This window comes from Rhopilema esculentum, chromosome 13 (genome assembly GCF_057945365.1).
Source record: "Rhopilema esculentum isolate cy_ngs chromosome 13, ASM5794536v1, whole genome shotgun sequence".
Lineage (NCBI taxonomy): Eukaryota > Metazoa > Cnidaria > Scyphozoa > Rhizostomeae > Rhizostomatidae > Rhopilema > Rhopilema esculentum.
Window position 1 is genome coordinate 5,218,343 of NC_142827.1, and position 27,856 is coordinate 5,246,198.

At 35.2% G+C, this 27,856-nt stretch overlaps 2 protein-coding genes across 2 annotated transcripts; one reads left to right on the forward strand and one right to left on the reverse strand.

Moving 5' to 3' along the window:
* Positions 1 to 4,858: 4,858 nt before the first annotated feature.
* Positions 4,859 to 9,077, forward strand: LOC135692099 (heparan sulfate glucosamine 3-O-sulfotransferase 6). The gene has a single exon (XM_065210135.2). The coding sequence runs from the start codon at positions 5,108 to 5,110 to the stop codon at positions 6,257 to 6,259; it is 1,152 nt and encodes a 383-aa protein (XP_065066207.1). The 5' UTR covers positions 4,859 to 5,107; the 3' UTR covers positions 6,260 to 9,077.
* On the reverse strand, positions 8,227 to 27,849 carry LOC135692091 (mitotic spindle assembly checkpoint protein MAD1). The gene is made up of 20 exons (XM_065210123.2): positions 27,658 to 27,849; positions 24,469 to 24,883; positions 23,628 to 23,680; positions 23,219 to 23,284; positions 22,642 to 22,723; positions 21,881 to 22,011; positions 21,299 to 21,413; positions 20,535 to 20,596; positions 20,054 to 20,140; positions 19,212 to 19,290; positions 18,871 to 18,936; positions 18,483 to 18,572; positions 15,553 to 15,600; positions 15,106 to 15,162; positions 13,919 to 13,995; positions 13,026 to 13,116; positions 12,465 to 12,672; positions 12,095 to 12,147; positions 10,823 to 10,960; positions 8,227 to 9,071 (listed from the first exon to the last, which is right to left on the reverse strand). Exons 1-20 carry the CDS (start codon positions 27,765 to 27,767, stop codon positions 8,892 to 8,894), a joined length of 2,208 nt encoding a protein of 735 aa, XP_065066195.1. The 5' UTR covers positions 27,768 to 27,849; the 3' UTR covers positions 8,227 to 8,891.
* Between the last annotated feature and the right edge of the window lie 7 nt (positions 27,850 to 27,856).

The following is a 27,856-nucleotide window of genomic DNA, read 5'->3' on the forward strand; positions in this document are numbered from 1 at the left end:
AACGGAACGAGGGAATTCTACACACTTGCCCGACGCAGATTCTCTCAAAATAATACACGGATTGCAGAAATTTCAGAATGTTTAGCGGGATTCTTAACCTGCTCCTTGTTGGATAGGATTTCATCATCGCATGTTTTGATCTTGTTAATATATAAGTTGTTCATAAATAAACTTATATACATTCAGAGGTGGCGCCAGAAATCTTCCGACAGAGGGGTTGGAGCTTCCAACATTGAGGCTAAATTGACTATAATATGCAGTTTTTCGTACGTTATTTTGTCAAATTTGCTCCAACAATAACCTAATATTTTCTTCCAATAGGGGGGCTAGATGCTTCCGATGGAGGGACTGTAGCGCCCTAGCCCTCCCCTAGCGCCACCACTGTATACATTCTATTGCCCAGTTGCCCCCTATCTGCTATTTTTGACCAGAAAGTACTTATTTCCACATTGTAAGGGCGTGTATGTTGAATGAAAGTTGTTCAGCATGAAACTGTTTTTCAGAATATGTACATATAATGTAGTTTTAGCGAAATCAAAATTTGAACCCCTGCTGATCAGTGCGCCATATTGGATTTGCCCAAATTAGAAATTCCCAATCAGGGCCGCCGGACGCAGTTTTGAACAGGGGGGGGGGGGGGGCAAAACAAATAAAAAGGGCACAAATATTTTTTCCCGAAACATTAGTAAGTGTCAAAAATGGTACAGATTTTACTGTAATTTAGACAGTTATAAAAATTATGACACACGTTGGACATAATAATGATACTAATTGTCTTACTTTCATATTTAAACAATTTCGCCCCCATTATTAACAAATTATTAGACAAAATTATAAGTAAACATTATTAGAAACAAATTAGGTTTATCTCGTCAGTCTTATGAACGAAACAAGTTTTTAACTCTCCTTAAACTTGACCCCGGGGGGCTCAGTCTGTTTGTAAAACGTATTACATGTGAGTTCCGAAAAACTCGAAAAAAGCTAGAATTCTGGGACATAGAATCTTCAAAACTGGGTTGCATTCTTAATCAGTCAGAGGAAACACAAAAAGGGCAGGAATTTACTGATATGATGTTGCAGATAACTTTCTAGATAAATTAATGGCATATTGAAGTACAAAAAATTTTGCAGTAGGTCTAGTCTTGTATATTGTTCTAATCCTAGATAAGAAATTTAAGTCTTTGTTAGCATGTACTCATTGCAGGGACACAACTTATGCATTTCTTCATAAAAAGCATTGAACACAATGTTGTGAAGCAAGCAATATGTTGCAGTTATAGTTTTGCAGATGTCTGATTTTATTAATATATATGTCAAGAACCACAAGGGATTGTTGTTGAAATCAAATTTAGTGAACTCTGTTTTTTAACTTGCCTAGTCATAAGTTTAAGAAAAATAATGGTTCTAACATGAATTGGTATCAAAAGTTCCTGCTCAAGCTTGAATATTCTCAGTGAAAAGAGTTACATAATTTTGGCAAAGTCATAGAATAGGGTTTATTTTACGCATCCCAGAATCAGAGATAGGGCTGCAGTTTCTACTTTCAAGAACACACATGATATATATTGGACCAACTGACTGTGCCCGCCGGGGACTTGACCGGACCTTTCTCGCGGAACTGGCAGTCTCCTTCGCAGTTGATATTGTTCATCACAGGAGCTTGCGCTTTTTGCATCAAGACCAATAGACCAGGCTACAGTGGCGGTAGGTGCCACCTCAGGGCGGAGAAATTCAAATGGATATTTTCAGGTAGCTATTGGTCTGGTTACTTGGAAAAGTGATGGTGAACGGGGAATCGTTGGGGTTCGTGGGGTAAATACGGGGGGTAAAGTTCGTCATATTAGCATATTACCTCTGCGGAGGAGCCACTGTTTTGTTAACGACTTCAGAGCATGACAAGTGCTTGTTATCATAAAAAAGTAATCTAGAGGGAGTCTTTTAGAGCCTCTTCTTTAAAACTGTTTTTAACTATGTATAGAATAATGGTTGCGAAGACATGATAATTTATTAGGTCCGTTTGATTTCATGCGCATTTGGTTATTACGTGATGACTCCACATCTCCTTCAGATGCTGGACAACTTTTTTCGCAATTCATCGCTTTGAAAATATTTGTACAAATAGTAACACCAATATGTAACGCAATGAACTCAATAAATCACGGAAATACGTAGCAGAACAAAAAGACCTGTGTGCATCATTACCAAGAAAGAATTGTTTTGCTCTAAGCGTCATTTTCTTTATTTAAGTTGTTATTTTCGCTCTGAAAATTGGATACTCTGTGCACCTTTAAAGTATTGAGGAGGTCCTGTTTTATTTATATTTTTAAACATGCAAGGTCTAAGCTGTATTGTTCATTACTCGAGCAAAGATTGTCTGTACAGTAATATTAAAGATTTGTCTGACATAAATAAAGAAAAAATTGCAAAGGCTACTCGTTTACGACTTGGTGGCAAAAATCTCCACGAAGAACAATGCAGCTCCATTCCTGACGAGGTTGATCCAAATAAGCACGGAGTTCACTTAGAACCTTGTTAAAAAAAAATTTACAAAGATCCTGTCCCGTGAGAAATTCCTCGCAGAAACTAGCACTGAAGCTATTCAGCGTCCACAAACACTAAAGACTGCAGCTACTCAGAGACCAGATGTTTATCCCCAGGTGTGTAATTTTTGCCAAAAGTACCGGGTAAAGAGGCAACAGAAACATCATGTACCAATAACGATCACGAAGAAGCAGGCCGAACTAACGTAAAAGAAGATGCCGAAGCCATTATCGATCAGAACATTTATTATGAAATTAAAGATGTTGATCTCATAGCTAAAGAATTTAAACACCATGAATTCTGCTACAGAGAGTTTACAAGGAAAAAGAAACGCTTTAACTCGGCATCCATCGAAAAAAGTTGTTGTACGCTCTCCATCCTCAGACATCGACATCTTGGTAATTTTATTAAGTATTATTAAAGAGCAAAGTCAAGTATATCTCGATTTTGGAGTTGGTTTGAATAGAAAAGGACTATTTTTGTCTGATATTGAGATGGAAGATGGGTTGAAGAAATGCCTGATAGGCTTTCATGCATTCACGGGGAATAACTATGTGTCTTTTTTTCCGCAAAGGGAAATCAGAATGTTGGGAGGTTGTCCAGAAGAACAACAGATTTGTTAACACATTTTCCCTACTTGGGCAGGTATGGGAACTTGATGAGCAAATATTTGTTAACCTTGAAGAACATGTTTGCCATTTATATGGATATCGGCAAAAAATGTCAAGGATGTGAGGAAAAAATTATTTGGCAAGAAGTATGTAAGGCAAGGCAAAGCCATAGACATTTCACTCTTGCCTCCATGCCAATCATCACTGAGGCTACACATATTGCGATCAAACATCATTGCAAAGATTTGGAAGTCATCGGGTGAAAGGTCCATAAATTTGACAGATCTTTCTACTTCGTGACCTTCGGAGATGATAAAGAAAGTGAAAATGAAACCTAAAATGGATAAACAATGACAAATGCAGGTATCTTTGCCTTAACTTGCATCTTTTAACATTCAAGAGTATCAAACAAAAGAATACGTGGTACAAAAAAAAGAACAAAGGTATTCTGTTAAAAAAGCTCACCTTCCAAATATGGTAAGGGGTAAAAATTGGTCACGTGACTACTCTTATTGTAGCAATATGTCGAAACGTAAAGAAGAGGCTCTAAAAGACTCCCTCTAGATCATTTTTTATGATAACAAGCACTTTCACTTATCTGAAGTCGTAAACAAAACAGTGGCTCCTCCGCAGAGGTAATATGCTAATATGACGAACTTTAACCCCCGTATTTACCCCATAAACCCCAACAATTTCCCGTTCACCATCACTTTTCCAAGTAACCAGACCCATAGCTACCTGAAAATATCCATTTGAATTTCTCCGCCCTGAGGTGGTACCTACCGCCACTGTAGCCCGGTCTACAAGTATCCATTTAAGGAATTTTCAATGAATGGTCCTCCAACAACGTCCAGAGTTATGTTATTTTACTTAGTTTCTAAAGGCAGAAAATCTGGCATTGAAAAAATACACGCAATATATTTTTCAAAAAGGGGCACTTTTTTATACTTTTTGCAAACAGGGGGGCCTGTGCCCCCGTGGCCCCCCTGGCTCCAGCGGCCCTGCCAATGCCCTATTGATGGGGCTTTTTTCTGGTTATTCCCAGTATCGTATGGAACCTATGTGCCAAATAACAGCTTTTTATTATTTTTGTCCGGGTAAAATCGTAATTCCACCACACTACGAGGCAAATTTGTTTACTTCCGCCATTTTGAATATTGAGCCCTTATAAATTTGGTAAAAGTAAGAATTGATTTCGTTCACTTCTCTTTTGAATATCGATGTGAAATTTGGTGAGTGGCCTCATATTGCAATTTAATTTATGAATTGATGTTAATATTGGAAAAATAAGCCGTCAATCGCAATTTCCAAGCAATTACAATCGCGGTGCTTGCTGTGGTGTTTTCTGTCTCGTCGAAATTCCAGAAAATAATGATTGATCTGTTTCAACTCGGATCCAGCAACAATGTTTAACCACTTAATGCGTAATTTTCTTAACACTGCAAATATGTTATATGTTGTTGATTTATATTTCCTCTAACTACTTGCATCAGGAAAGGCACTGAAATAGTTATGAGCCACGAGAAAATCGTTCATTAAAACAAGCAATTTTTCATACTGAACCCTATTGCAGCACGTTTTTGCCACTATTAAAAAGGCGGAAGTAAACAAATTTGCCTCACTCGGCTATACGCAGCATGACCCGAGTTAGAAATCTAGCGCCTCCAGCGCTTCATTGGAAATAAAAACTTGAAATCTTCTGCGCAGCAGCATGACAGCAACAACCGCAATTTCAGAGTTGCAAACACGACAAGCGGTTGGAAACAAATTAATAAGTTACTTTGTATGACTATAAATTTATAGTTCAAATAATTGTATAAAAATTTTAATTGAATTATTCCAAGTATTGATGAAACATATGGGAACTCTCTAGGCTCCGTATTGCAGTTTTCTGGCTCATGGCCTAAGCTGGCATCACCGTAAGTGGAAAGAAGCCAACAACAGTGCGGCACACTATGGAGTGGGGAAGGAAACGCTTTGTTGTTCTATTTGTTTTCCTTGTGATCGTATCATTCATCTTCATGATGTTTGTTTATGACATCCCAGCAAGCATAAAGCATTTACTGCAAGTGAGTGATAAAAGGAATGTTGTTACCTTAGATTCAATCGGCTCGCCATTCGATGACCAAAATGAGCATGTCCTTGCAAAGGATATATGGGATGGAGGACAACTATTTGGGAAACTTGCTATTTCTAGAAAGAGATTCAATGGTGAGAAGGCAAAGAAAAAAAAGAGGAAGGGACAAAAGAAGAAGATTACTTACGGTGAAAAGGTTTTAACAAGAGGAAAGTATAAGTCAAGACTGCCAAATGCCATAATAATTGGTTCAAAGAAAGCAGGTACTCGTGCTCTTTTACAGCATCTAAAAGTGAATCCAGAAATCAGAACTTGTGGAAAAGAGGTACATTTCTTCGACAATTATTATGACAAAGGTTACAATTGGTACAGAGTTCAAATGCCTCCTAGTTTCACAGATGAGATAACCATGGAAAAGACACCAGCTTACTTTGTCACAAAATCAGCACCAAAGAGAGTAAAAGACATGTGTGAAAAGTTTCTCCTAAAAACTAAGTTTTTAGTGATATTAAGGGACCCAGTTGAAAGGGCTATTTCTGATTATACTCAGGGTTTGGTAAGGAAAAAAGAGAGGAATGTCAAAAAGAATTCTTTTGAATCAAAAGTATTTAAAAAAGGTAAGAAGAAGAAAGAGGTTAATGATGGTGCCACTATTATAAAAACTGGACGCTATATAGAGCACCTGAATGAATGGTTAAAGTATTTTGATATAAGTAGATTTTATTTTGTTAGTGCAGAAAGATTTGTCAGTGAACCATGGACAGAGCTTGAAGGAGTTCAGAAATTCCTCAATGTTTCAGTTTCTATTACCAAAGACAGCTTCTGGTATAACAATACAAAGAAGTTTTATTGCATCCAGAAAACAAATGGAAATGGAAAAGCTAGAACCATGTGTTTGGGGAACACCAAAGGAAGAACTCATCCAAAAATTGATACAGAAACAATACATATTTTGCAGAGTTACTATAAGCCATTCAATGATGAACTGTATAAGAAAACTGGGAGGAATTTTGGTTGGCCAAGTTCTTGAAAGGTTTCTGGCATTCTCTAGATTGTGGTCAATTGTATTCAATTGAGACTGATTTTTTTAAGACTTTGAAAGAAATGAAAACTTTTATATGTTCAGTATCTAATCATACAAAGTAGTATTAGGCCAAAAAACTGTATGATATCATGTTATTTAAATAATGTTTTTAAAAGGTGCGTTCTACATAATATTATAAGTCTTTTAACAATAATAGTTTAGTGTTTGTTGTTTGTAAACATAGCTTTGTCCTAAACTGATATAGTTCAAAAAGCTTGTGGCCCATTGTACCAAGATCTAGGACAGGCTGCCTTTTTATGTCGTACAAAGATTTATGGATAATTGGTGAGCCTTGTGGAATCAGTTCTAAATGGGATCACTTAGCTAAGCTTACTCGTTTGGGTGTGACTAGCAGTTCAATTTGAAATGGTTCTCGCAGGCCCCGTTGAAATGCCCTAACCGTACCCATTTTTGAATGGTTCTATTTGGTAGTTGTCCTGTGTAAATGCAGCAAAAATGTAGATATATTTTGTTCTCTAATGGCTAGTAGTTGAATTTGATAATCAAGATTTGTATTTTTTGTAAGTTGACTGTACATCAAGAATCTCAGATGTCTATTGGTAGCACACTTTTAGTTTGGATGCAGCCATTTGGTTTGTTGAATTTGGCAAGACCTTTTGTTACTTTTCTCTGTTGGTCCAGCAAAATTATTATTAAACCTGAATTTGAATACATCAAGGCTATCTACTTTTCTGAAACATTTAATTTGCAATATTTCAAGGAACCGTTTCTATAATTTTTGGTTTTTATTGTTTTCAGCTTGTTTCATTCAAGGTTTAAAAGATTAAATGATAGTGATGTAGGCTACAATCCTGGACAAGAATGTTGAGACAAAATGCAAATAAAGTATGACACATTTACCACCCAACTAGCCATCCAGAAATAGTTTTCGGCATATTTGGACAAAATTTGATTTTCCATAATTTTTTGTGTAAAAGTTGTCACATATTTGAGGCCTTAAGGTAAGGTCTACAAAGGACAAAATATATTTGTCCCAGCTGAATAGAACATTGAAGACTTTGACCACATAATCTGAAAGAATGTCATAAAATAATCCTCAATAGGAAAAATCAGTTAGATTTCTAGATTTCAAGTTTGCTAAAGGATTACTGTTACTCTGGCCAGGTTCATAAAGTTAGAAACCAAGACCAAATTACAGAGGTTTGATGAGGCAAGAGCCTGTGCTCATGTGGCCATATATCAGCCAATCCGTAATACCTTTAACTGATTTTGCATACTTAGAGGTATCTCTTGATGCTCTTTCAGGTAACAGGGTTAAAAATCAAAAATTCTAAAAGTAAATGTTTGTGAGGTTATCACTTTGGTACTTTGTTGTTTGGGTTAAAAATGGTGGATGTCAGATATAAAGTTCTTTCAAATCACATAAAAACCCTTGGTCAGCCAAAGGATCTCAAAGATCTTAATAGATTCAGATGTCTGTCACATAATGATTATTTATAAAAGCAATGTGAATCTTGTATCCTTCTTGTATCCTTCTGATGCAAGGACTGGAGGCAATCACCATACCAATACACCAATTAAAATTTTACTGCCACATTTTGGAAATTATTTCAAACTTTATTGTTTAACTATCTTGAGCTCAGATTAGGATTTACAACCATACTTTTAGTCCAGACACAATTTTTTAATTTGCTTGCATCATTGATTTTTAAGGGATTTGAACTCCGAAATTGTCCCACCTGAAACTTCACTCTCAGTTGTTAATCACAGTGAAAATTCAATTTTCTGTCATCATAAAAGAAATGTTTCCTTAATACAAATTTGAAATTAAGTAAAAAGAAGTTTACACGGCTGTATAATGAAGGTGTAACTCAATCATATTGTGGAACAAGTTCCTGCGAATCAGCAATATAAAAAAGTGTTTGGCATTAGAAATAAAAAAAACTTCATGATGATGATTTAGTAAGTTTTGATTATATAAGCTACGAATCAACATCATTAATCTGTATGCCTACTGTACAGAATTCTGCACTCACACAACTTATGTATGCAAATGTGTGTATACAGTTGAAAAAGAGTTTCGATAAACACAAAAATGAATGAAAAGTTACATATTCATAAATAAAAAATTAACAACTTGATGTATGTTGTTATATATGTTCAAAACTTAATATCGATGTTTAAAGCATGCAAAAATTTACTCAAAATTTTAAAACTTGCTTAATAGATACTCACTGTAAAGTGGATGAAAATTTCTCCTCACTGCTGATAGGGGCTACTGCAGGACACAAGGTTTTGCAGAAAATGCTCTGATGACATGACCACATTGTCATTCAACATTGACAGACGGAATGGCACAAATTTCCCAAGCTGTAGCATTATGTCGCTATATATATTGGAAATGTTGTCACAAAATTTCCCAAATATGCAAGATGTTAAGGAAATATCATGTGACAAAATTAGGAGAAACACTTCAAAATTTTAAACTTTGTTTTCCAGCTAACTCCTTCCTTAATCAACACCTTGTGATGTGCAAAATCCGAGCATATATGGAGCTTACAAATACCAGTTTCAGGACCATTTTTAACAAGATGTTTGCTCCAGCAGAGCATAAATGTCACACCCTACAAGCCAGCGATGTGTCAATAATTTCAGTCTGTTTGCTAAAAAGGTTCAGTGTAACACTGCTTAAAAATGCTGGAATGGATTGTCCACGTGACAGGTAATCCTTCATCACTTCTTTCCATTGGAGTGAAAATTCGGTCTCAATCATTTCCATTTGGTGCTCTTTTGTCATCTGAAAGGGCAAGACAAATCATTTTAACATTAACATTAAAGTTTACTAACTAATCGTGAGTTGATGGAATCACAATGCCTGGCTATCTTGAAAGTCAGCTTAAAATCAACTAATATGTCATCGAGACTGCATATCAAACCACTAGGCAGAAAAAGTTCCCTTAGTCTCTTGAAGATACACAATGACAGTGCAATTTCAGCAAGCTGACCAATCTTTCATTCAGGGTTGCCAGATTGGCCTTTTTCAGGCCAAATTTCCTGATTTTTGCCTTTTTCAGAGTGTAACAGAAAAATAACTTTGATTTCAAGAAAGGAAGACGAGACCTTGAAGAAAATCGAAGTGCAGTTTGCTGCGGCAGTTACATGCCACTGTGCTATCCAGTCCATAGACCATATTGGGGAAATTATTTTTGGTATGGCAGCCAATTGGAGAATATTAAACTTCATCGAGCCAAATGCAGCAGCCTTATATCGACAGCACTGTACAAAGAATTGTGCAAAGATATTGCGGGAAAGAAGTTGTGCATCATGATTGAAGAATCGATGAATATCTATTGCCGAAAATATCTGTGCATAGCTGTTCGCTATTACAGCAAAAAAGAGGAAAATATTAAAACAGCATTTCTAACGCTGATTCCAATCACTAGTGGAGCAGGTGAAGATATTTTCAACACGTTAAAATCCAGTCTAGAAAATATCGGCTTGAAATTAGAAGATTGCATTGGATTTGGGAGTGATGGTGCGTCATCAATGGAAGGACAGCATAATTCTGTGTGGTCGAGAGTTTGGGATGCTTCTCCAAATTGTGCTTTGATGCAGTGTATTTGCTACTCATTAGCACTGTGCAACAAACACGCATTTGAAAAGCTTCCCTCCCAGTTAGGATTCCTCTTAAGCGAAATTCCAAGATGGTTTTAAAACAGTACTCTTCAACCTGAGTTATACAAGACACTCTTTGAAACCATCAACAGAGAGGACAAAAGAGTCAGTTATATTAGTGCTTTCGAGAAGATGTCTGCAAATCGGTGGCTTGTCCACGGTAAGCTGATTTATTGCATAATGGTGAGTTGGGAAGAGCTTAAGGCATATTTTAGCAATAGAATTCTAAAGTGTGACGCCACCAGAAACCTATTTCTAGAGTTTTTGATTTTCAACCATATAACATAAAATATCACCATGAAATACTTTCAAATATGCAAAATTTGCCAAATATGTAAAAAATCGGTTGAGATATGGCCAATGAAAGATTTTAAGTTTGCTAATGAACGAATGCTCTGGAATCAAAGTTATATCTGATTGCTTTAAATCGTTTAATAATCGACCAAGCTCAACAGTGCGTTAATTTCACTTATGTGAAAATAAAGTTGAGCACCATAGGACAGTCTGCCTTCAAATTAGGTCCGCTTTAAAGTATCATGGTTTTGTTTATAAGAAAACATCAATTAAAACTCGGGTCTAAATCAGCCAACCCAAGGCTGCCAAAAATTCAAGCTGCGCTAAAACATTTTATCCTTGTGTATGCTTTTCTAACCGTATGTCCTAATAACGATGAATATAATCCACCACACGTCGACAACAACGATAGTTTCTGTCTCAACTTTCTGTATAACAGACCTTGTAGCACTAGCTATGTTCGTTGACCATCTTGTAAACGGTCTTGGGTCCACAAGCACTTTGACTCTCCGCAAACAAGACAGAATTAACAACAAAATGAAACTGACTATTTCAAACAATCGTGTAAAGTCAAGATACCTGAAAAATAAAGTAGTCGTTCTCTTGTTCTGCGTACATTGAGCGAAGTTTAAACCGTTTTGTTCCAATCATGTCATTTTTGTAACCAAACAGCTGATAACAGCTCTCACGGAAGTCTTGAACCGAATTTGCGAACACCTAAAATGCAAAACATATCAGGTCAGGGTTGAGCTGCGTTAGACATATAACAATGTTCTTGATTAACATATACATATACATATATGATATTTGTGTCAAGACGATTCATAACTTTACTGATATTAAAAAATATCAAGAGGGGTTAGAACAAATGAGCGTGAAAATAGCAAGTTCAATTCATAAGTAAAAAGATCGCATAAGCATAAAGTACAGGGTTTGACAATCCCGACTCTACATTTCCACTAAACGCACACATGCTGCGTTGCCATACAATCCATTTCTTGGAAGCATATTCAACCCTTAAACTTTTATTTCTAGCACAATGCTTATATCATCACTCTGTTTTAAATAATTAAATGCATTTTTCTAGAATTCGCCTTAATTCTCCCTGTTTGGCATCAAGCTTTGCATGTTAACAGTACATACATTGAGCTTAAGAAATCAGAATTTGTAAATGTAACCTAAAAACACCCAGTCAATGCACATATGAAATTCTCAATCACAGAACTATCTCCGAATGAAACTTATCTTCTTGAATCGACATAAAAAAGCTGAACTCTTAAAAAGAACAAGAAATTCAGCAGAACCATATCATTTGTTTATGTTGACCATCAATTTAGCAACCTGTTTACAAGACCCAGTGATTTGTAATTTCCTTTTTTCTATGCATTTTTTGTCGTAGAAAATACCTAATCTTTCCTGAACACGGATCACTGTCCTGTGGACACCGGAACCACTGTCAATATAAAGCAATGCAGATTCATGTCCCAGGATCATTTGCAAATAAATCTGAGTTTACAACAGCAACTTTCATAAAATATACGGAGAGCTTTGCATCAAGTCAAATCGGTCGATGACTGAAACATGTAGACGAAATCTGAGTAACGCGTAAGTCAAAGAGTCGAGTATTAATATAAGCAAAATGAAAAAACCGGATGAGAACTTTGGTACAGAATAAGTGGTTTTTACTAAAGTGGCTATAAGTTAGGGGTATTAATCTATGCTTCAATTTGATTTAATTTTAGTATGCTGCAGCAAACATTCGTTTAGAGTGCATCTTTTCACAATCTTTTAAATCAGAAGCATTTGCATAGCAAGAATACAATATTAGAATGATAAGCACAACATACACACCTCTTTTAGTCGCTGGTTCTGCAAGTTTGCGCTTTTGAGTTCTGTTTTCAGCTCTAGATGTATGAAAATGGAAATGTCTTACATTGAGTTAAAACAATAATCGTCAATAACAAATTAGCCAGCTCATGGCTCGTAGTCAACAAAGAAATCACTTGGGCGAAGGTGAAGAATCCGGTTCAGATCATTCAATTAACCTCGTGTCATACACGGCAAGGAGTTCTTTGACTGCATCAACGAATCACAGCTCGTCTAGGGTCAGGGAACGCTCTCCTAAAAATATGACATCTAGCAAAACATGATACCTCTCCGGATTCTTCATGTCCGCCAATCACTTGCTTAATAAGATGTAATGTCTTTTGATTCCTCTCACCTTGTATGGCTTTTTCATCAGAGCCATGCGCATTACCTAACTGCGCAGGCTGAGTTACCGTGCCTTGCTCTAATACTTTGATTCTCCTGCGCAGTTCTTCGTTCTCGTCTCTGAGGTTTTCCAACTCTTGGCCATGAAGCTTAAGAGAGAGGGCGACGGGGTTTCCAGCAAAATGAACGACTTTGGTTTTCGTCGGATCGAAATCACCCTACAGCAAAACAAATTGAAGCAGTGGAGAGGAATTTGTATATTTCGATCAGAATTTTTAGGTCATTCATTACAATAAGTATGATAACTTCGAGAAAAGAAATTTTGGGAACAGCTATCGTACCTTAATTTTACCATAGAACTAACATTTAATTGCCAGATGTACCTTGAAATATCGTAAAAAATCACAGTCTTTTTCATTCAAATGAACTTGCTTCAGTGAAAAATTTTTTTTCAAAGCAAAGTCTAGTAACAAAATAACAAATTATTTATATTTCATCACATTTTTTAGCATGAGCCAGTTAATGTAAACAAAGAAATTACTGCAAACCCAAACAGACAAACAAAACATACCTGTAAATGTCTTTTCTCGATTCTTAGTTCTAGAATATCAACTTTTTCACGCAAACTTTCATTTTCCTTTTTCAGCGCCGCAATCTGATTTCTGCCGAAGAAGCATCAATAAATAATAACCGATATTTGAAACAAACAAAAAATGCACAACTATGAAGGTTCTGACGGTAAAGCCAAATATTGGGATAATTACTGTAAAAATCACACGGCTTGAAAAGATTGTTCGTACAATGAATGTATAAAATGGGTGAGAAATTCTGTGTCAGATGAAACATTGAATCACAGAGTTTGGCATAAAATGGAAAACACAGTATTCAGAAGGAATTTTGAGCTTAGGTCGAGTTTTTTTTTGGTTGAAAGTTCCCAGAGCCATAATTATTCCTTGCTGTAACAACTCACAGTATAATTATTTTTAAACATGATTGATGCATTATAAATTAGCTCTGTCAAATCTGAAAACTTTCTGGGAAGATCCCATGTTCTGATAGTTTTTGTAGCTCTTTGCATCGAATATCACGTTAGCATAACAACAAACTGATTAAAGAGTGCTTGGTGAAACGAGCTAATGCCATAACTTGGCACAAACTCATATCTGTCGATACCAAAACTGCTTTTGACTATGATTGGACGTATGGTCAGTGCGAAAATGCCTCAATCAACAATGCATTGCAATGGGAGAACAAGATAAGTTAAAAAGACAACTAAAATGTATCTTGCCTACTAACTCATACTACGAGGATATGTAGCTGAAACAGAAAAGGACAAAGGGAGCTTGACAAGGCAGGATGCTTGGTAATAGAAAAAAGGAACGAGAAGATTAGTTCGAAAAGTTTGGATTGATACTTATAAGTTTAGAGCAAGACCAGGATTCAATAGAGTAAGGCAAAACTTACTTTAAAGCGTTGACATCGGAATAATCTTTGTCTGCAGCAACTGAGCGACTTTTCAAGTCACTGACTTCTGCTTGAAGCTAAAAAAGAATCTTTACTCAGAAGGATTCAAAGTCTGAAGAGCAAAGAAGCGGAGCAAGGGATTAGCCTGCCATTGTTTTTTTCGTCTGTCAATTATTTTTTGAATAAAATGAATCCTCCATTTACAGATACCACTCTAGAACGGACATCTTCAAAAAACGATCAAATACATTGTCCCACAATTCTATTCCTACTGTTGAAGACTTGCAGAAAAAAACCTCCAAACAACGGACACCTATCCGCAACGGCCAATAACTCTGAACCCTCAAGTTTATTTTAATGTAAAAAGGTAGATGTGCGTTACAGGAGGGGAGGCTGTGTCTTGTATTGTTAGCTGAAAATGTCTTGTATTGACCTTTTAACATCGACCATATCTGTTCGTTGACTTCGGGGTACATTCCATTTTAGATGATCCTTGTCAACATCATATAAACTTCTATGATTGCTATGCCATCAGGTTATAAAATGAAAGTTTTGGTATAAAACCAGGCAAACACGAAAGCGATACTTGACTCCATAAATATGATAGATTAGGAACTGATGTTTAATAATTCCAATATCATAGTTATCGTATTCAATTAAAAAAATTGTCTCTCTTCGCTGAAAATTTTTGAAACTTTTTAATTGTATTCCCTTTGCTAACCAATTTGTGGCTCGCATATCTCAACCGCAGCGAAGTCCCTTACTCTGGTCTAATGATCGGTAAAATGGTAAGTTCAGGAAAACCCCAAAGATCGGGGAAACCCCACAGCACTGCCTTTAAAATAACCATCATATGAATAGAAGCATGTGATTGGCTAAATGGCCAAATGCAAACAATCCGATTGGGTAAGCAAAAATTATTAGTTGCTAGGTGTAGAGACGTATCATATTTGAACCAATTAAAGCATGGCTTTGAATCGCGTACTTCGTTTCCCACGATATTTCACGATAAAGATAGCACAGATATTTGAATAAAGATATTATTGAATAACTTTTGAATGAAGATAAACTTGTCACCGATGACCATCATCTGCAATGGGAAAACGATAAGGCAAAAATTCATCAAACATCTGCCAAGTGGAATAATAAAAAACGTTAGCCTTCAAAATTAACATATCACTACTTACTTTGACAAGGAGTAGACGATCTGACTTCATCTCTTTTTTCAACTCATCACTCTCAGTCTGGAAGTAATGAAACAATAAAACCTTCTAATTAATTCTACAGACAACCTTTCCACTTACTTATCTTATCGTATTTTATCTTATCTTATCTTATCTTTTCTTATCTTATCTCATCTTCTCTTAAAGTTCCTTAAAATGTCAAGACGTTCTTTATTTTGCAATAATTTTTATTATTGGTAACTGGAAGTTCCTCTCAACCGGTTTCACTTCTCATAAAATACATGGACAAATATCCTGGAAAACAGAAAAATAACTGACTTCAAATTATAAAACCCTCCTTACAGAGTTAACGTAAAACAAAAAAATATAGTACAGTTTATTCTATACAGCTAGTTGGGAAGTTCAAGGTTTTACATGAAGATATGGAAAATAAATTGAAATAGGCAATACCTCCATTGTATTAATCAGTTCATTAGCTGCAGTCAAGCGGTCTTCTGCCTAAGATTCAAGAAATTAAAATTAATACTCGACAGAATGGTTCAGAATTTTCGATTAACAAGGAAAAAATTTGCCTTTCGCGATTAAAAATCATCAAGTACTTAATCGTATCTTTGGTGAGAAAAGCCATTCTATTCATGTGATTGGCCTGTTTCTCCTTAACAAACCATTCCACCTTGACAAACTCAAAATAAAATGTTAACAGTGCTTCAATATCAAACATTCATGAACATCGAATACAAACATATCTTACACTGCAGAACAGAAATCAAATCAGAAAGATAAAAGATGCTGATTAAAATTCAAAAAGACAACATTTGCATTATCTAACATCAAGATATCGTATATATAATTTTCAAAAGATTCATTTAATGTACTGAAATAATGTACTGAAATTCATAGTGAACATTGTCGTGAACGCGGTCCACCGTGAGCCACAATGGGTCTTTGGGCAGCTTTGGCAAGTTAAAACGAAATGAAGCAGGCATAAAAACAAGTACTTAAAATAAAAGACCGAGCTACAGTGGACTCTGTCACACTCAACAAATACCCCCAAACAGACAGTTGCAAGGCTCATTAATAATATTTTGTGCCTGCGAGTGCAAAGCCGAGTAAAAATGTGCCTGCATGTAAAAAAGGATGCGATTTATAGTCAGATATTGATAAATGGAGAACCTCTCTGCTACGCTCAGCACTGTTACACCAACTTACGTTTGTCAAAAGCAGATACCATATCAATATCATCACGAGCTACATGTAAAACTGAACAAATGGCATAATAAAAGCTACTAGCGTTATATTGTGTAAATAAAGAAGGAAATGATTCAGTTTCTATCTACAGGTTGTTTTGGGTTGTCAAGTAGCCCTATCGGTGTTATCAATCTCATCAAATAAAGACATCAAATAAAGACAAATAAAGACATCTTCAGTACAAACGTCTTTCGATATCTTAAACGCTTTACTTTAAATGTAACAGTTTTGTTTAAAACATCTTCTTTCAAGGTTTGTGAACTTTAGGATTTTGCTTTCGCTTTGTTGGCAAAGTTTGCAAGAATTTCGTCATTTTCTCATTTCGAAGATATGAAAAATAGCCATGAAAGATTCTATTCCCAATTACTTCGTTGAAATATCTTATTATAAATAGTATTTTACAAAAGATACTCCGTTTTTTAGCTTTGAGTTTATCATGCTTGTAAGATTTGATTATTTTAATATCAAAATGCTTTCACTCCAAAAATTGAAGAAGTAGAGGCTTGTTTGTGTTGTCACAAATTGTCGAAAATGTTTGTTTTTGATGAATTATTTGGAGGTATACAATGAAAATTTGCTCAACTAAATCAGAAATCGATAGCTCTCAGATTCAAAACCTTAAAAACTCTAACTCAAAGGAAGTGTGCTTTCTTCACCCTATTATCCACGAATAAGTTTTATAAGTCATAACATAATACCTGAGAAAAATCGATACAATAATTGCGAGTGATCTCTTTCACCAAGATATAATAGAGGGAAAGAGACAAACAGACAACTTGATTTTGAGAGTCAAATGGCGCCTTTAGAGTAAGGACCTTCTGTCATTTTAGTAATAAAGACTTGCAACTACTACTTTATTCTATATTACTGTTCAAGTTCAGTACCAAGAAAGATGTTTAAAGAAAGCATGACTGTAATACAATAAAGGTAAATTAAAATCGATTCAGAAATGTGCCTGCATAAATTCCTTAGAATGAACTTTTGTGCCTGCGAATGCCGCTCGCGCACTTGCGCAGATAAATGGGGCCTAGACAGTTGTGCCTCAAGTACCTCTATTTGCTCCACGATGTTACAAGATGGTAGTTATTCCCCGATACTGAACTATTTACCTCACAATTGCATGCTAAAGTCCTTTCTATCATATTTTGTTGCCATTGAACCATTACTATGAAGTACACAGAAGCAGTTCCTTGGATATAATAACCAGCTAGAAAAAGATGTCTTGTCTCCAACGAAGCGCCTCCTCTCCGATACAAGTTACTAGATGCTCATGGCATTCTATCTTAAAGAGGTGCTGCATTGTATTCTCCTTTATAGGAACCAGATACTATTTGCCGAGGCACGATGTTCATATTTCCTATATAATATGAGTCCCAGGTATTCTTAATACTTTCCTTATTTTTACATTGCCATTCTAAAACATCAAGTTGCTATAAATTGCTTCTAAGACCAGTAAATAACAGTTTTGCATGAGATTTTTAGTAGATGAAAAACTCTGTTTACAAGAGAGAAAATACGCATTGTTTACAAAAAAGAAAATTTTCTAAAGCATTTTTTCTTTTTCTGATTTTTCATCTGTTTTAATTTTTCGCGTAAATCGAGCCTTGGTGTCCTTATTAAGTGTGTTCTTGCAAAAAAAGAGTGTATTCCACAAAATAGCCTCTTGCTTTCGACTCCATTCTGTCACGAATCGGCTGACAGTTATTGTGCCTGAGCAAATATTTCGTAACAGAACTGTTTTAGACTTTTATCACTTTAAGCTATATCTGTTTATAAGCTTTTCGTTTCACAGAATTTTAATTAGCTCATTCAATGAAACAGCTTCGGGGAAAAAATCCCATCCCAGCTGAAATACTTTGCAGTCTCAACACCACATTCAGCAAGAAATCACCTTCTGATCTGAGATCTTTCAAAACTTCTCTGAAATCACTAACAACTTCTTAGATATTCATGCGTGAGCTTTAAAAGGCAAGAATCCCTGCTAACATTATCACGACCCTGACTTCTCCACAAACCAGCAATTATGCTACTTTTTCAAACCATACACTTAACATTCACAGTTCTGCTCCAAATCCAAATGTTTCACAAGTATTAAATAATGTGCAATTTGATGCAAATTTTTTTGCTTTTACCTCTTGCACTCTAGCTTGTAGTTGCTGCGAATGATTTGGCGATATCTCTGTGTCATAATTGTTCAGAATTCTTCTGATACCATCCCGATCCTGAAAATTAATAAATACTTTTTAATTCACAAATTTAGTCAGAAAGACTGCATTTTTTATAAAAACAGGCGAAAAGGAAGTGAGTTATATACAAGCAAGGAGTTTGCTTACACGTATATGCTTAAAAGCACTTTGCAGCTAGGCTGAGAGCGCACAAATTTTTAACTGCGTTTGAAGTAGCAAATATTGCAAAAGTCAATATCTATTCACATTTTCAGTAGCTTGGAACGTTAATAATAGCTTGAAATTTGAGAAATATGAATGACGTAGAAAGATAGAACTGAGAAAAAAAACTGACCGCCGTCACCAGCAAAAGTCTTCTTTGAAGTCGTTGGCATTTCTCACTTTCTTGTCTTTCCTTCTCCTTTTGAGAAAATAGAAATTTTCTACATAGATATCTTGTCTCTACACCGCGAATACTGACATTTCCAGGCAACACTACCCATATTACGTAGCGAGTATACAAACAAAATACAAGTTGAGAAAATCTTGATGTCTTGACAAAAAAGCTGGTTTTAGTACCAGGCCCATGTTTATCTCCTTTTAATAAACAGCTCTCAAATGCATTGAAAACATACATAACCAAGACTTTGCCTTCAACAGACGAGCTTCTGCAGAAGCATAAACTTGGACACATACCTGTAATTCCAGAAACTGATCTTTCAAATCACTATACTTCTGGGTTACATTCTGGAGGGCGTTATCTTTGATCGCAACACTAGAAGAACAAAAAGAATCTACATAAACATACATGATTGGTACTAAAACTAATAAAATACGTAAGGACAGTCATTCTTTGTCGCAACCACGAGTTTCGTTCATATTTGGATCGACATGTCAGCCTCAAGATTAATGAAAAACCTTCGCCATCTCTTGTTTACGTACGCGATTTCAAATAAGAAATTCTAATTATTATTTTGAGAGATTCTTTATAAACATTTTATACCTGGCAACCTAATTGATTTCACAAATCGTTAGTCTATAGTGTAATCGTATTTCTTCTCTCTTTTTAGCTCAATATCACATGGTTTAGGAACTCACTACCAACGTTATCATAAGCACAATACGCCCATAAAAATTACGTCACAACAGCTCTACTATACACACAATACCGCATGAATCTTCATACTTATGTTATCATATGCACCTATTACAATTGTTCAATTCAATCCTTGACAATGACCAAATTTGTGTACACAACGTTGAGATGCATTATCAAAAACAGTCAAATGTGGTTCATATTCTAAAAATGGATCGTTGTGAGTTCGTCACTACGTCACCATAGGTGATTTCAAGAATCACCAGACTAAAAAGTGGACTGCTTTTGCCCTTGGCAAAAGAACAGTGGTACTTTCTGTCTACTCGAGTACTAGCCATGTGTATGCAACCCTTGAAAATGGAGCCAAGACTCTTTCTGATGCACTTTCTTAATATTTTCTTTATAAAGGTATTCGTAAAACTATAATGAGAAAACCAGGTACCTTGCTTGCAGATCGCCTTGCTTCTCCATCATCGACAGTTGGCTTTTCTGTAAATCTGATATCATCCTCGTTAGTTCTAACGGTGACCTAATGATACGAATATTTTAGGTTAAATCGTTTGAAAACCTATGTGAAATGTGACTAATGAGATAAAGATTGAAAGCGTGACGCCTTAGTACAGAAGAATGTTTAATTCACTTTGTATTTGATACTTAATGAAGTACTACATTTAAACCAAAGTAGTTTTTGGCATTACTTGATATTTGAACAGACAATCCAGTGAAAAAGAAAACAATAAAATAAAAAATATGAAATTCTAACTAGATGACTTCATAAAGATTATCGTGCCGATTTGAAGAGAGTTCATTATGTTCACCCTCACTTGCTGTGAAAAAATGACAAATTCAGTTTAAGATATAATTATCCCCGTGGAGTTTTGACATCTTAAAAGAAGAGATGTAACACAAATATTCATGCATACATTGCTTTCTTTGCTCCACTTGGATCTTCAATTTCCCATCTTTTAATTTTCTTTTTAAGCTCCTGTTAATTAAAGAAAGATATAGATACAAATAAAAAATATATTTGAAAATGGCTTTGAAAAAAGCAAACATTTTACAACATATGAGCCAAATGCTTTTAGCCAATATGCTGTAAAATGCTTGCTTTTTCAAAGCCATTTTCAAGTTCTGTACTGCGAAAAAACTGTTCAAATATATATTTACTTTTAAACACTTCAAAATATGAACTTAGTCAGTGTTGATAAATTAAGTGAAAATAGCTTTAAAGAACTCAGTAATTCTCACCCTTTGTCTCTGTTCTACGACAGTCAACAGACTATTCTGGAAATTACTAACAATAGTTGGTAGCTAAAAAATTCTTTCCTTTTGACAATGCCATGACAATCTCATTTGAAGTACGAAAGCACCTCAACTGAGACAATAAGGAGAATGAGGATATTTATGATAGACTAAAATCCCGGACAAAAATGGTTGAGACTTATCAAGGAAAGCTTATATTTTCACTTTACTTTCAAAAATAACATTTCCCCCTCCTCCAATTCAATGTTGAATGCATTATTTTGAAGGAGAAATGATAGAACTACAAATTCAACATTGATTCGGGGGGGGGGATTCAAATTTAAAGGGCTGACTTGCAGAAATTGCATTTTGTCTCAACATTGTCCGGGATTGTAAAGGTACGCATAAAGAAGTAAGAATTATATGAAACGTCATTAAAACCTACCTCATTCTCGACTTCTATAACTGACAAACTATTTATTTTTTCTACTGCAGCATCATATTTGCCTTTCATTGCATCATATTTTTCTTGAAGAAGTACAGCATTGTCTCTAGTGTCCCTAAAGAAATAAAGACACTTATGGATTTGTTGACTTGCCTGTGGCGTAATGAATAGGAGACATCAAGAACAGGGCAGGGATGGGGGAGACACGTCACCTGAGATCTCGATAGGGTCAGTTTGTCATTTGTCTAAATTAGACGAGAAAATGTTGGGGGGGGGGGTAACCAAAAGGTAGTCATGGGCATTTGCTAAGTGTAAAATTGGCGTCCCTTGTTGTTAAAGGGGCGTTTTCTGACAGTAAAAAGGGCGTGGCCTTGAAATTTTTTTTACTTTGTCTGATTAGCTGCACAATTTTCAACAAAAGATTTTTTAAACCCCTGCTTTGAATGCAAACACCCATTTAAAGCTTGTGAGAAAAAAAACTGAGAATGGCTGTATATCAAGACTATCCTTAGATAAATGATTGCTAGGTGAAGTAATGGCTATACACTTTGGTTGGGTTAACTAAATCAGGAAGCATCTTACTTGAGAAGCTTGTTTTCTTCTTTGTATTTATCATTTTGTCTGCGCAACTCATTAAGTTTAACTAGCTGATTTTGCATTGTCTTTGCCACAACAAATGCTTCCTCATGTTGTAAAATCTTTTCCTCTGCTGACTAAATAAAATAATCATAAAAATTCACTACTGACTTGATTACAAGTGATAGCTAGAATAACAGACAAAGCACAGAGTGTTACAGTTTAATATTTCAAATTACATATAACTTTTGGATAATAACTGTCAGGTATAAAGCTCGTGATCAATTAATTAAATTCTCTGTTGCTTTGGTTTGGGAGCCATTCACAAGAAGAAAATGACTGCTGCATATTTACAAGTATTCAGCAACAGAGAACAAGTCTCCTTCCTTCAATGTTACCAATAGTTATCCTGGAGAAAGATTCATGTCCACAGATATTGTAGGAAAAAGCAGAATTTAATACAATCTTTTCTAAGAATCTTAGATTAAGTATCTCAAAACCACATAAAAATGTCCTTAAATCAATAGCTAGAAAAATAAGTCAATGTTGGTATCTTAAGGCAGCAGTTTTTCAAGGATTATTTATTATTTTTGCGCCTAAAACATCCCACAGAAAAAATGCTATTGAAGCCAAGAACATACCCACCTCACCCACTAGAAACTCCAATGAAACTTCCAGGCAGATGATACAAGAACAATTCCCTAAAAGTGCAAGAAATGGTGGTTTTTTGACTTTCTAAAATGGACCTACAATACTTATTAGCATACCTTCCATTTGTGCTCTGCATGCCTCACTCTATCTGATAGTTTCTCATTTTCTTTCATAACATCTGCATGCCTTGATAATTTGCTGCAAAAATTTTGACAAAAACGGGTTTGTATGGTACAATATATATGTTTAGAGAATACTTTGCAAATTTGAATGAAAATAATAAAACAACCTTAGTCTTACTATTCTTCTCACAAGCAAATTTGTTTATCTTCAATGACAAAAATACACAACTGCAAGTTGACACAAGACAAAAATTTACAAAGTTGAGTGACAGAAAGGCTGTGAGACAGACCACATGTTTTAGTTGGCAGTTTTAGATCGCAACACAGCAAGGCAATAGGCAAAAATTTGTTTATCTAGGTGTTCAAGCCTTTTAATAAAAAATAGGCTGAGTTTTATTATAAAAAGAAAATAAAGATTACTAAAAATTCAATTAAATCTTATAAACTTGTGTTTTTGAAAAGGAAAAAGAAAGGGACTTTGTTTGCTAGCATAGCAAACTTATCGGCAAACCCTGCATGTAAACATTTGAAGAATTTCCATGAAAATAACAAAATGAGAGTTTAAACTTACCTTTGAAGAAGCTCTAACTGAGCTTTGAAATCCTCCATTTTGTTTTTATAGTAGATGACTTCATTTCTAGCAATACAAATAAAGTAAAATTTAAACCTTTTTAATAACAGGCAAATGTTAAAACTTAATCAAATTTTCAAACTTAGTTTACGACTGAGTTTGTAGAAATTCTTGAAAAACATGTAAAATGAGGATCTTGATTTTTACTTCAAACTTTCATATGAGAATGAAACTTCAAATCAAAAGAACAAATTTTTGTTCCTTTTGATCTAAAATAAAAGCAAAACTAACTCTAGATAACAAATAATCTTTTTCATAACTTGATCCTCATCCTTTCATACCAGCAATTAAGTTAAAGTTTTGATAGAAAACAATTCTTTGCCGATTTATCAAACTTTGAAACACTTACTCATTTGTTCGGTCAAGAAGGGCATTAACCTCTCTTCTGTGATATTCCTTGAACTAATCAAGACAAAAGAATGAGACAGCAATTCATAAAACAGTAAAGATAATTTGAACTAGATGTTTGGAATACTTTGAAAATCTATTCTTTGATTTTCAATAGATTTCATTTCAAGATTGCACATAATGCATTAAACTAGAGTACAATTTGCTTAAAATCCCTCACATCAGGCAATGAGAAACAGAAAATACTACTCAGATGAAAATAAAAAATAAAGGGTAAGAAACTGATTTTTAATTTATGGATTTGATTGGTTTTTGGTTTTTGCAAGCTTGCCACCAGTACTCCTTGCAAGCTTATAAGTCAAAGTAAAAAAATTAATTGTCTTTTATCAAACTGATATAACAAAAACAAAATAAATAAATACAACCTTTTTTAAATTCTGCACTTGAATAGGATGTTTATGGGGTATTCAATTATACTACAGATTATAATTTTGAAACAGACTGTTGTCACACTGTCATCTGATGGTCAAGCAAGCACTTATAGCCAAAGATCTACCCCCCTGCCATTCAAAATGGGTGCATATGTACTTTGATAGCAGAGATATCAACATTGAAGTGGGGGGGGAGGGGGGGAGGGTGCGAAATCCCAAGACTGTCAAAAGCTTAAGTTGCAGCTAGGTATCTCTAGCACATTACTGAGAAATTTTATTGAGAATTTTAATTTTCATTTCCCAATAATATCAATAAAACCTAGCTACTAAATTTAAAAGAATTTTCACAAATTTAAATTGTTGAAACCAATCACATCTCTATTATGGTTTTCTATCATTAAATAGTTTTACCTCTTCAATTTCCTTTTTATATTTCATGTTTTCTTTCCTCACTTCATCAACATCTTTGTTGTATTTGTCATTTAATGCTTCAATCTTCTTCTTCAAATTTGTTACTTCTTCCCTGGCATTTTTTTCCTTCTCCAAGACATAATCAATTTCTTTATGCAGGTCATGGTAGTTTTCTTCAACCTTCATGACTTTTCTCTGTTTTTCAAGTATTTCTCTCTCATACTCAATTCTTGCCCGTTTTCTATCTGTTTCAAATGTTTTCAGCTGCTTCTCAAGATTAATAACCTTTGCTTTTGCAGTCAAAAGCTCAACTTCTTTGTCTTTACTTATTTCCCTTTCTCTTGGTGGTTTATCGCTACTTTCATCAAGATCAAACTTCAATGAGTCCAACACTGAGACTCTTCCTAAGTTGCTCCTAAGATAGAAAAAATAAGAAAACATCTTCCTTTGTTCAAAAATTTGATTACTCAAGAGTCTGCTCTAATATGAGTATGATAATGGGGCTCAGACCCAATATAATTTTTTGGACAAAAAATATCAGCCAAATCGAACAAAAAAAATTAGTCTTGCTTTTGAGGAAAGACAAAAAGTTGTATACCTGAAGCATTGTTTTCTAAAATCTGGTCTTAAACTGAATATTTGAAATAGCTTGATAAAACGCCCAAAAAATAAATTGTAGCTAAATTTCAAATTTTCAAAGATAAAAATCTACAGCTCAGAAAAATAGGAAAGATTTTCAAGATAGTAATGGAAATTGAGTCCTCTTGACAATCTTTCAAACACAGTCCCTTGGTTTGACTTTATCTTAATTCATGAAACAAAGATGATGGATTAAATGTCTATGTACACATATTTATTCCAAAACCCTAAGATGAAAATATCACTGTACTTACTTCACAATGGTTTTAAAATTGTTGTAGCTTTATTATTTGGCTTAAAAATTGATTAGCAATTCTTCCTCTGACATTACTTTGGATATAACCCATCTGGATATAAATTTGTGCTTAAATTTAGTCATTATCAAATGTTTATAATCTTTGGAGTGTTGTAAAAAAAGGATACTTAAGTATGCTATGTTTTTCCTTTTCTGTGCCATATTTGAACTTAGCTGCACCAAAGCATTATTTAATTCCATTTGTAAAACAGAGCCAGGTTGGAAAACATGCACTAGGTTTTCGGCTATGCATGGCTACCAGCAAGGGTTTTAGTGACTGTGAGCCTGGGACAGACTGTGGGCCTGGGACAGACTGTGGGCCTGGGACAGACTGTGGGCCTGGGGCAGACTGTGGGCCTGGGACAGACTGTGGGCCTGGGACAGACTGTGGGCCTGGGACAGACTGTGGGGCTGGGACAGACTGTGGGGCTGGAACAGACTGTAGGCCTGGGACTTGCATGCATGTCTCCTTGTGGCTATCATAAGCATAGGGGCTTGTAGATCCCCCTAAAACTGCAAGTGACAGCTGCAAGGAACAGCACACTATCAGCTGTGACCAGGGAATGTAGGCATCTGAGCTGCCAGCAATTGCACTCCTATATTCATGACTATATATATGGCTTAATTGGTACTGTGCAGGTGCAAGGAATCAAGCATAGCTGTGAGAGTATGCAAGTTTTCGGGCCCCTGGTACCAGAGAAGATAGCTAACGTCCAGGCCAAAGTCAGTGTTCTGCTTATTAGGTTATGACCAAGGTGCTAAAATTACTATTTGATAGTATGAAATATGAAAATTTTTGTTTCAAATGCACAATTCTTAATGGACTTCAGCTGAACCCTAATAAGTATTAATGGTCAACTTCCAATTAACTCAGACAATAATAATCAATATACACTCCCCTCCCAAAAGTATTCAAACGGAAGCATGTTGCGACGGTGTCAGGTCAAGTTGATGAAAACAAAAAATAAAAGTTAATTGCTTATATTTATAGAATGACAATAGGAATCACTTCAAAATTTCAGGCAATCATATAACAAAGTTTAAATTACACAATTTTTTAATTTGAAGTCCATAATTCATTTTATCAATGAAATAACTTCAATATTTGGTGGGGATATTCATGAGACAAATTACCTCCGCAAATGGCCAGGAAATTACTTCTGCAAATTTTCAATGAAATGGAGAGAAATAATGTTACAAATGTCAAAGTTTTTACCAGTTAACTGCTGCTTGATTTTCGGAGGATCTCTTTTCGTTGAATATTTTATAAAAAAAACCAGAGAAGCTATAGCATTTTCAATTACTTTGGGGTCTGGACTTTGAGAAGGCCCTGGAAGAGTGAGGATTCAGCTGGCAGCAGAAAAATCGTTTGTATCCTTGTGTGACATGGAGAGTTGTCTCAATGAAAGAAAAAAGGCTAATTTATATAATTATAAATTTTTCTGGCACTTTTGGGGGTTTTTTCGGAAGATGGCAACATACTATGCAGCGTTAAACAAACACTCCCGAAGAAAGAGATGGCGATGCCATTAGGCCTAACGCAATCCAGAACTTTTGATTATTTCCTTTTCCAGTTGTTTTTTCGGATTGAGAAGGCTTCAGAGTCATTTTTGAACTAAATCTACACTCGCTCAAGAAGAAATTATCGCCCCGGTCAGCAACACGTCGTTCCTTCATAACTTTAACTCTGTTTTGCCAGGGAGTGCAAATATTTGCTGAAAAATCAAGCTTTCTTCTTAAGGCACAATTTATAGTTCCGTATTTCGATAGAGTATGCCTAACTTAGTTTTTGAGCCGATTTTTGTCTCAAAACTTCAAAGTTACTCGCTATTTTTACTCCTTCAAAATTGAGAAACAAGTTTCTTCGCAAACCCTGCTACAATTCTTTGTTCCTATTAGAAAACTTTTTGTCCTGCATGTTCTCAATTTTTTCTCCAGAAAACTGCTTTTTTACATATATTGCAAATTCTTTGGATAGTAGACTTCGTGTAGCCCACTTGCTGTGCAATTTCATCATATTCAATGACCTGCCTGGCGTGAAAACTTTATGACCATTTGCTTAGCTTCATCCATATTTTGTGTTTTTATGAGTGCACAAAGATAACCATTTTTCCACTAACATGGCATTAGGCCCAAAATTTTGTCCGACCGTTTGAATACTTTTGGGAGAGGAGTGTATGTAACAAATTTTGATGTCGTAATGATGTAATGGTTATGATTGTTTGTTGTCTCTGTCGATGATGCCATAAAATTACCTTGTTGATAACTGAGATCTTCTTGTCTTTCCACTCTTCGTGAACTCATCAAAATCTTTCATTATTCGAATAACGGACGTGGGCTCCTCTGGGTTTGATGGTAGCTCCATTGTAATAATTACTTAGGGAGTTTATTCTTCACCAGTGTAGTGTGGAGTCCATAACCGTTTCGCCGCGCGCAAGTTGTAGTACTTTATGT